The 10,375-nt window shown below is 44.5% G+C and overlaps 2 protein-coding genes across 5 annotated transcripts in view; both read left to right on the top strand.

Annotated features, from left to right (window-relative positions):
* The first annotated feature begins 295 nt into the window (after window positions 1–295).
* Window positions 296–4,270, top strand: Ccl5 (C-C motif chemokine ligand 5). Its single transcript, XM_070026740.1, has 3 exons — window positions 296–477; window positions 2,025–2,136; window positions 3,857–4,270. Exons 1-3 carry the CDS (start codon window positions 402–404, stop codon window positions 3,942–3,944), a joined length of 276 nt encoding a protein of 91 aa, XP_069882841.1. The 5' UTR covers window positions 296–401; the 3' UTR covers window positions 3,945–4,270.
* A 5,592-nt stretch (window positions 4,271–9,862) lies between these two features.
* Heatr9 (HEAT repeat containing 9) overlaps window positions 9,863–10,375 on the top strand; it is a 12,966-nt gene continuing 12,453 nt past the window's right edge. For all 4 annotated transcript variants that reach the window (XM_070026741.1, XM_070026744.1, XM_070026743.1 and 1 more), the window contains exon 1: window positions 9,863–10,056. In XM_070026741.1, the coding sequence (XP_069882842.1) occupies window positions 9,969–10,056 (88 nt within the window). In that variant the 5' untranslated portion in view covers window positions 9,863–9,968. The remainder of the gene's footprint in view (window positions 10,057–10,375) is intronic.

The following is a 10,375-nucleotide window of genomic DNA, read 5'->3' on the forward strand; positions in this document are numbered from 1 at the left end:
AAAAATCAAAGCTAAGCAGGAGCTTGGAAAGGAACCAAGTGCAGACTAGTGGTTCTGACCCATCTCTACTATAATTCCCCTCTTCTTGCCTTTGGGGCAGCAGCTTCCCCCTCTCTGGGGAGAATCTATACAGGAAGGTGAAGCAAAAGGGGAGGCAATAAGCTCACCCTGGATGGGAGGACAGAGAGAATTGACAAGCCACTCACATTTCCGGAGACTATTTCAGTTTTCTTTTCCATTTCGTATAACTTCACTTATGACATCAACCAGCACACTAGGCAGTGTTTTGGAAACTGCCTGGGGGAAGGAGGGGGGCACTGGCTCCCTATAAAGAGCCCTCCTGAGCTGTGGAGGGATCCTGAGACAGCAGAGCCTCTGCCGTATCCTGTGCTCCAGGAACCATGAAGATGTCTGCTGCAGCCCTCGCCATCCTTCTCGCCATTGCAGCCCTCTGTGCCCCTGCATCTGCCTCCCCATGTAAGTTCCCATCCTGACCACCTCTACCCATGAAGTCAGCCCATTCTCTCCTCTAAAAGACCCACCTCATCCCACTATTCCAGGCCCGCTCCACTGCCCGAATCCCATTATTTACTTTCTTATGTACTGTTTTATCCAGATGTCCTGGTGCTCCCATTCATGGCAAGAACTATGAACGGCTTTTCTGTCTCCAAGGTCCATGCCGCTAAGCCCTGCTGGGGCTCACTGAGTGTGAGCTCATGCTGGCAGGCCATGACTGACTCATACCTGTCACCAGCAGAGTTTCTAAGAAGCTTTTAAACAATTAACAAAAAACTACCGGGACAGTAGGTTTCATTCTATATTTTCTTTCTCTTTTTTTTTGAGTACACATTGGTACCGGAGCTTAGATTAACTCTGGCTTGGCATTTTCATTCAACACTGGTGCTCTACCACTTGAGCCACACCTCTCTTTCCAGTTTTTGCTGGTTAATTGGAGATGAGTTTCACAGACTTTTCTGCCAAGGCTGGCTCTGAACTGTGATCCTTAGGCCTCAGCTCCCTGAGGATTACAGTAGGCAGCTTCACTCATGTTATAGATGGGAAAAAATGAGGCTTGAGAAAGAATAAAGGCTAACTAAAAGGCTACTATGGGTCAGGCATTGTGCTGATGTTATCTTACTTAATGAAACTACTCTTTGAGTAACTGCTTTTGATGTACAGAAGAGAAACCAAGGCCTAAAAGGTTGTTAGTTGCCTAGGAAGCAAGGAAATGGGTTTCCAAGCAAGCTTTGATTAGGACAATAAACACCACATCTCTGCTAGGGAGTGGTATATGAGCTGCTTATGAATATCTTAAATAAAGTAACTTCAAGTTCTCAATTCAGAGTTCCCACTGCCACCTAGCCAGGGACTCTCAGGATGCCATATGTGGTTTTTGTTTTTGTTTGGTTTTTTTTTTTGGTCCGGTCGTAGGGCCTGAACTCTGGGCCTGGGCGCTGTCCCTTAGCTCTTCAGCTCAAGGCAAGTGCTCTACCACTTGATCCACAGCGCAACTTCCGGCTTTTTGCTTATGTGGTGCTGAGGAATCGAACCCAGGGTCTCAGGCATGCAAGGCAAGCGCTCTACCACTGAGCCACCTTCCCAGCCCGCCATATGTGTTTTGCAGGTCCAACTAAATTTCTGGTTGAGCCACTGAGCTACAGTTTTGAAAAGACTCCTTATAACCTATCCTATACCTCAAAGAACCAAGTTTCAAATCCACTAGGAACCCTGAAAGAACAAGAATGAGGGCAGAGAACCCTGAACAGGGAAGGAGAAGGTCTAGAATGTCTTGAGAATCAGAGTAGGGTGTTATAATATGAAGGGATACCAGCTTGACTCAAGGGTCTAACAGGTTTTAGAGAGATTAGTGACTTCTGATAGAATCCCTTCTATGCCACTGTGTATTTATCACCAAATACCTTTACTGCCTTTGAAGCCCCGTTTCTATCAAGGATAATTGTGTATACCAAACTGCCCATTGTACATTTGCAATGAATAAAAAGGTTGCCTCCTTCCTTCCTCAGATGCCTCTGATACCACCCCCTGCTGTTTTGCCTACATCTCTCGCCCACTGCCTCGATCCCACATCAAGGAGTATTTCTACACCAGTGGCAAGTGCTCCAACCTAGCAGTTGTGTAAGTCTCAGTCTCAGGGATTTCTCTAGAGGATGCAAGGTTGAGGAAGGGATGCTGCTAGCTCCCAGAGCTAATCCTCCTACAGGAGCCCTCTGAGGGTGCCCTCCCCACTCCCACCATCCTCCTGCTCCTAAAATAGCCAGGCTCCTCTCTCTCCATCCTTGTTACTAGGAACTTCAGTTAAGATTTTAAAACTTCTAGAGAGCTGCACAATATCTTTCTATGAAAACTTCTAAAGTATTTACATTGGTGTCCTACCTTAAGTAAGTAAAATCAATGTTCAATTTTTTTTCCCCTGGGGGCTGTCCCTGAGTTCTTCAGCTCAAAGTGAGCTCTCTACCACAAAAACCTACTGGGACAGTAGGTTTCAGTTCTGTATTTTCTTACTTTTTTTTGAGTACACGTTGGTACTGAGCCACAACGCCACTTCTGGTTTTCTGGTGGTTAAGAGTGGAGATAAGAGTCTCATGGACTTGGACTGGGAATGTGCCTTAGTGGTAGAGTGTTTGCCTAACATGCATGAAGCCCTGGGTTTGATTCCTCAGTACTAGGGCTTGAATTTAGGGCCTTGCACTTTCACAAGGCTTTTTCACTCAAGGCTGGTATTCTACCACTTGAGCCATAGATCTACTTCAGGCTTTTTGCTGGTTAGTTGGAAGTAAGTTAATTGGAGTAAGAGTCTCATGGACTTTTCTGTCTGGTCTGGCTTCAAATCATGAATCCTTAGATCTCAGCTTCCTGAGAAGCTAGGATTATAGACAATGCTTGGCCAATGTTCAATTTAAAAATAATATGATAATAATATATGGGAACACACTCTAAAGAAGAAGCCAATGCCAGGCGGTGGTGGCTGTAATCCTAGCTAGTCAGGAAGCTGAGATCTGAGGATCACGGTTCAAAGCCAGCCCGGGCAGGAAAGTCCATAAGACTTTTATCTCCAATAAACCACCAGAAAACCACAAGTGGCACTGTGGTTCAAAGTGGTAGAGCACTCGCCTTGAGATGAAGAGCTCAGGGACAACACCCAGGCCCAGAGTTCAAGCCCCATAACCGACAAAAAAAAAAAAAATTAGAACAAAATGAGAAGGAGCCAAGTAGGTTGCACCAACCAAAGTTATGGGTTCCTTGGCAGCACTACTGCCCAGACCCATGTCTTTCCCACACAGAACTAGTCTCATACCAAGCAGGTAAGGAGGAAGTTAGACTGGCCTTCATGACTGCAGGAACAAGGCCTCCAACTCTCAGGATTGCCCATGATGGCAATTAAATGTGTAAAGTTCTTTGATGCTGCCAAGGCTCAGGCCCCTCAACCTTTCTGAGCCATGTCTAGCACCAGGCCCTTGGATCTCACATTGTTCATGCCTGTGATTCTAACTACTCAGGAGGCTGAGATCTGAGGATCACCGTTCAAAGCCAGAAAAAGGTCTATGAGACTCTATCTCCAATTAACCAGCAGAAAGCTGGAAGTGAAGATGTGGACTGAATGGTAAAGCATCAGCCTTGATGAAAAAAAGCCAAGCTGGAGTGTGAGGCCATGAGTTCAAACTCCAGTACTGGCACAAAAACAAATGGATGAATAAATAAGTAAGCGCTTAAGGGGTTCCATAAAAAAATACCCTCCCTTGCTACTATGACCATGCCCCTTTATGCCTCAATCCACCTTGGACTCAAAACTGGCTGTCCCCGTCCTAACAAGGTCTTACTGTCTTCTTCTCTCCAGCTTTGTGACTCGAAAGAACCGCCAGGTATGTGCCAACCCTGAGAAGAAATGGGTTCGGGAATATATCAACTCTTTGGAGATGAGCTAGGACAGAAGGCATCTTGAATCTGACTTTGTGTAAACCCATCTGTTACTGTGCTCTCTTATTCTAATTTGGGAAGCTTCTCCCCAACTCTCTGCCAGTCATCCCTGGAAGGACACAGATTCAATCACACAGCAGCAATTCTAACAGTCTGCCTGGCCTAACACCTAGAATTACGGAGGCTCTGTTCGGGCAACAGGAAGTCTCTAGGCTCACTTCTTCAGATCCCATGGGATCTCCCATAGGAAAAAGCTCCCATCTCAGGCTCTCACAAGTGCTGACTGGCAAATGTAAAATATGTTTGTTATTAAAAAATGTTCAGGGCAATGACAGCTGGCTTCCTGGTTTGATTTCTATCTTGGGAATCCTTCTTCATGAGCGTTCTTTCTTTCATTTTAGGGGTCCAAGCTGCTTGCTCTGACCTAACCAGTTTGAGAAGCTTCTTCCTAAACCCCTACTTAATTTATCCCTGAGAGGCCAAGGATCCTGCCACACAATAGTGATCTTAAAAACCTCCCCTACCTGGGAGAACCACACAGATTGGCTATCCACACTAGCCTCTGGGGGCAGGGCACTTCCAGATCAGCAGGGCTGGGAGCAGAAGCTCTCTGGAAGGGGAGCATGGGCAGGCAAACAGTACAACAACCAGAGAGATATTCATTCCACGGAGGGATGACATTCGCTATATCCCCACTCTTAAGTACCCCCCCCACAAATGTATTTATCTCCCTGCTACTCTCCCGTTTCCGCAGGCTTCAACTGGCCCTTCCAATTTAGCACCTCCACCTCTTACCCCTAGCACCACTTTTGCCCCAGGAACAGAATGTAGTGACAATCGCAAAGGCCTCAGGTCTTTATGGTAAGAAGGATGAGGCATTTTGTGGGTTTTTACAATAGCAGCAGCGCCATCTACCTGTCCCTCCCCATGAACACATACTGATGACACAAGCTCAAGTGCAGGTGGCATTAACTGAGCTCTCACTGTGTCCCAAGCCTTGGCCCAGTCCCCTGCATTCATCACCTTTCTAACCCTATGGGGTATGTACTATTGTTAGCTGTTTACAGTCAAGAAAACATTTGACAAGACAAAGATGACTTGTCCAAAGCTCTACAACCTCCTTCTCCAAAGCAGGGAAAAGCAGGGGAGGGTTTAAAAATACTAGGGTTTAAGCTAGAAAGACAACCAACTAATTGGGAAAAAATATTTACCAGCAATATATCAGACAAGGGGTTAATATCCAGTATATACAGGGAACTCAAGAAACTAATCCCTCCCAAACCTAACAAACCAATTACTAAATGGGCAAGGGAACTAAAGAGGGACTTCTCAGATAAAGAAATAAAATGCAAAGAAACACATGAGGAAATGTTCACTATCCCTGGTTGTGAAGGAAATGCAAATAAAGACAACCCTAAGATACCACCTTACCCCAGTCAGAATGTCCCATATCCACAAGTCAGCCAATGACAAATGCTGGAGGGGATGCGGAGAAAGAGGAACCCTATTCCACTGCTGGTGGGAATGTACACTTATACAAACACTTTGGAAAGCAGTCTGGAGGGTCCTCAGAAAGCTAAATATAGACCTCCCTAATGACCCAGTCATACCACTTCTAGGCATCTACCCTGAACAACAGGAACTAATATACAAGGACACATGCACCTCCATGTTTATTGCAGCACTGTTCACAATAGCTAGGATACAGAAACAACCCAGATGCCCCACCACAGATGAATGGATCCAAAAATCGTGGTATCTATACACTATGGAATATTATGCAGCCATTAGAAATGACAAAATAATGGCATTTGCAGGGAAATGGATGGAGCTAGAAGAAATCATGTTGAGCGAGGTAAGCCAAGAGCAAAGAGACAAACGATACATGGTCTCCCTGATAAGTGGATATTAAATCCAAAATGTTAGGTGATATGACAAAATTAACAGGACTTAAGAAACAAAGAATTTCCACTTATCTGGTCGAGCCACTACTAAATAACCCCATGCTGCTGATCACATGTATGGTGTATATGTGTACACCGTTATATGTTATAGACTGTGATAGACAATTTGCTCCAGGAAAGTTAGAATGAGTTTGTGACTTTAAATGAGCATCATTATTTCACAATACTGTGAAATTTGGGAAATTATGTAATCACTTAATCACAATAAAAAAAAACCACCAGAAAACTAGAAGTGGCACTATGGCTCAAATGGTAGAGCGTGAGCCTTGAGCTGAATTGCTCAGGGACAGCTTCCAGGCTTAGAGCTCAAGCGACAAAGAGAGAGAGAGAGAGACAGAAAGAGAGAGAGATCTTTCCTGCGATTGTTTCTAACATATTTATAAGATTATGTCTTTGTTGCTTTGTATGTCCCTCCCCTATGGTATAACCCCTGCTTTCACTATATATGATGTTGGTGTATGTGAAGGGGAAGGGAAAAACAAATCGTTAAAACAGGGATACAGGAGGACCCATTTCAACAATGAGATGTACAAGTCGTTATGTCGAAAAACGAACTTTACAACTTTGGTGGGGGGGATGGTGGGAAGGATATGAAGGGATGGGAAGGGGAAACAAAGGAGAAAAGCCTCAGTGCTTGATAAGAAATGTGCTCATTAACTTACCCATGTAATTGTAACCCCTCTGTACAGTATTTTCACAAAAAAAAAATACAAGGTTTTTTTTGGGGGGGATGAGGGGTTGTTTGTTTGTTTTTACTCTTTTCTAATTTCAGTACTGGGGTTTGAACTCAGAGCCTTATGTTTGATAGGCAGGCACTTGAGTCATGCTCAGTTCCTTTTGCTTTAGTTTTTCCCACAGGGTCTCATATTTTTACCCAATCCACTCCTGGACCATGATCCTCCTAACCCATCTGCCTTTTGCTGAGATTACAGGTATGAATTACCATATTCAGTTTATGAATCACAATAGAGTGAGTCTAACTAGCCTCCAGTATCTGTTATTTCTTAAAATTTTTCTTATAAAATGGTGTTTATTGAAATGAACTCCAAGAAATGGAAACAAAATGTTTTGTGTTATTTTGCTTCTTGTTTTTCTTTTCCTCCTTTGTCACTGTTTTTGCTTTCTGTACCTTTTGTCTGTATGCAAGTTAATCTGTTTTGGGGAGGGTAAGGGAAGCACAGAAATGGTGGGACAAAGGGTGAACAAATGCAGCAGTGAGACTCACTAGACACTGTGTTGAAAATGAACTATACAACTTGTGCGGGAGGAGGGCTTGAAGGGAAAATCTGGGAGAAAAAGAGGGAAGAAGTGATATTACCCAAAAGGAAATGGACTCATTATCTGACTTATGTAACTGTAACCCCTCGGTACATCACCTTTACAATAATAATAATAATAATAATAATATAAAACAAACACAAAACCCTCAATATCAATGTTACCTCTAAGTCCCTCTCCTCCAAGCTGGCAAGGATATAGACAAAAGGGAATTCTACTACACTGTTGGTGGAAATGTAAACTTGTTCAAGCACTCTTGGAAAGCAGTATAGAGGTTTCTTAAAAAACTAAACATAGAGCTTCCCTATGACCCAGAAATTCCACTCCTGGGCATCTATCCAATAGACCACAAACAAGATCATACTAAAGCTACAAGCACACCGTGTTCATCACAGCATAGTTTACCATAGTCACGATATGGAATCAACCCCCAGATGAATGGATCAAGAAAATGTGACAAATGTGTGTGTGTGTGTGGTGTGTGTGTGTAAAGGTTGCAGAAAGGAGACTGCCATATGGTTCAGACAGAAAAGAATTTATTTGGAAGAGCCAAACTTCTGGGCCACACTGTAGAGTAGGGTGTAGTATGTAGCAGCTTGGACTTATGGTGGAGATTATATAAGGAAGGGTAAGAAGGAGGAGTGACCATAGCATATGAGGAAGTAACCTCAGAGCCTGGGAGACCTCCCACTCTCCTGCAGGTGAACAGCAACCAGTTACCTGGGTTTCAGGTGCTGGGTGAGGACTTCTAGGGAGGGCTACCTGCAGTCTTGCACTGAGAGAGAACAAAGTAGAAGGGGTCTACGTGCAGTTTTGCATGGAGAGAAAACAATGAGAAGGGGCCATTTTTCCTGGGTGGACTTAACAATATACACAATAAAACAAAACAAACACAATAACAATATACCCAAAATACATCCATCAGAAAGAACAATGTTGTACCATTTGTAAAGAAATGGAAAGATGGGAAAAAATTACATTAAGCGAAATTAAGCCAGACACAAAGAAACAGGTTACGTGGCTTCCTTCATTTGTTGTAACTAGAAAGTGCTTATAAACCTACAAGTAAAGATACTGGATGGTAAAAGACAAAAAAAATACACCTGGACATGATAAATTATACTGGATCTAGACATTCAGACAGTGAGAGCCAAGGAGGATATTCTTAGGAGAGGATCACAAAGGCTCAATAGTTATACAAAATGTTTATCGTGTTTGTTTTCCCAGAGTGGCCAGCACCCGATCACTTTTGCCATTACACAAGCCCCTTTTATGTTTGTTATTTCTGGAGATAGGTTCTTATTTTATGTCCCAGCAGGCCCAGACAGTAATCCTCCTATTTGTGCTTTTCTGCGCCACTGGGATAGCAGGTAGGCTCCATCTCACCTAGCCATCAGTTGAGATGGATTCACACACACACACACACACACACACACACACACACACACACACACACACACACAAATACACACACACATTTATTTTTGCCTGGGCCAGCCATGAACCATGATCCCCTCATCTCTGCCTCCCAAATAGCTAGGAGTAGAAGCTTGAGCCACCATGAAAGGCTTAAAGTAGAATTTGAAAGACATGAGTAACAATTTAACAAGTCAGTAAGAGACTAATAGGTAGAGAGATTAGCATATTTAAAAGAAGGAGGTATGAAAAGCAGCTCCTTACCACTCATAAAAAGGACTTTCACATCCATCCCTGTCAAGCCCTCTCCTAACAATGTAATAACCAGCAGGGCAGAAGGTTGCCCCTTACTGACAACACTCGCCCCCCCTCCCAGGAACTGGGCAGCCCCCTTCCCCCCATCTAGGAGCAGTTGGGCAGTGGGTGGCTTGGGGGCAGGGCCAATGGGCAGTTAACCATTGGAGTGCAGGCAGGGGCGCAGTCTATATATGGGGGCAGGGGTGTGGTGTGGTGGTAGTGGTGGTGAAGACAGAAGGGAGAGATGCAGGTGAAGAGAGATGAGAGAGAAGTGGCAAGAGGCCTGCACAGGAGGAGGAAGGGAGGAATAAAGGTCAAGGTTGCCCCTTTGGAGGTTTGCAGGCAGACTAATAGGAGGTTTGAAGACCAACTAATAAAGATCCAGGCTGCTCTTTGGGGCTTTAGAGGTTTGGAGGTCGAGCCTGCTCTTGGTTCTGGGTAGCTAGCCCAGGACAAGGTAGTCACAGGCCCCATTCTAGTATAAATACATTTTTTTTGGGGGGGGGTCCGGTTGTGGGGCCTGAACTCTGGGCCTGGGTGCTGTCCCTCAGCTCTTCAGCTCAAGGCTAGTGTTCTACCACTTGACCCACAGCGCCATTTCCGGCTTTTTTTCTTTTTGCTTATGTGGTGCTGAGGAATCGAACCCAGGGCCTCTGGCATGAGGCACTGAGCCACCTTCCCAGCCCAATACATTTCTTTTATCACCTTTAACTGTACCTCTGTGGATTGTCTCGCTCCCAGGTCATAATAATGTCTTCTTGGACCTAGACACTTCAAACCAGTTTTCTTTTTTAAGATAGGAACAACTTTACCACTTTCTGGATGAGGAAAATGATGCTCAGAGAGATAAAGAGGCTAGCTCAGCCCACAGGCCAACAAATGTCAGGGATGGAGCTCAGGAATGGAACTTGGGTGTTCTATTTACCAAGGCAGTCTGGTTGCTCAGCACCTGGAAGCCTCCAGACATCTAGTCACCTTGTTGGTCCCTCTTGTGCCAGAGAATGATCTCCTTTACTTCCCCATATCCCTGAATTCACAGCTGCCTAGGCTCCATCTAGCCCCCACCAGGAGACAAAGATGGACTCTGAAAACTCAATGAGTGCTTTTGAAGTCTTCAAATCAATGTTCATGTATCCATGGCTGGAATATCAAGACAGGGCCAAAGGTGAGGATGAAGTAACAGCAATAGAGTCGGGGCAGGGAGCTTTGAAAAGGCAAGGCTCTTGGCTTTCAGTCCCAGCCAGACAAGGCACAAGAGCCAGTTTGGCAAATGTGTGAGAAAATCATGGCAGGTTCACTGGTCATGTTGATGGCTCCCTACAGCCTTTAAGATGAATCTCCAGCTCCTCAGCAGAGTTAGCAGAGTTAGGATCCTTGTCTTTCCAGCTTTTCCTATACCTGTAGTCTGTTCTCCATACCAACTCTTATACCTTCCAGGACTCTGTATAAAGTTTTCCCTAAATCCAGTGCTTTCTCCCTTCTAT

The sequence above is a fragment of the Dipodomys merriami genome, unplaced genomic scaffold (genome assembly GCF_024711535.1).
Source record: "Dipodomys merriami isolate MVZ:Mamm:240054 unplaced genomic scaffold, mDipMer1.0.p SCAF_19, whole genome shotgun sequence".
Classification (NCBI taxonomy): Eukaryota; Metazoa; Chordata; class Mammalia; order Rodentia; family Heteromyidae; genus Dipodomys; species Dipodomys merriami.

Bases quoted from the DNA above. Each gene is read 5' to 3' on its own strand.
- Ccl5 (XM_070026740.1), top strand. From the start codon at position 402: ATGAAGATGTCTGCTGCAGCCCTCGCCATCCTTCTCGCCATTGCAGCC. The intron at 478-2,024 runs GTAAGTTCCCAT...TTCCTTCCTCAG, and splicing joins CCCTGCATCTGCCTCCCCAT to ATGCCTCTGATACCACCCCC. The intron at 2,137-3,856 runs GTAAGTCTCAGT...TCTTCTCTCCAG, and splicing joins TGCTCCAACCTAGCAGTTGT to CTTTGTGACTCGAAAGAACC.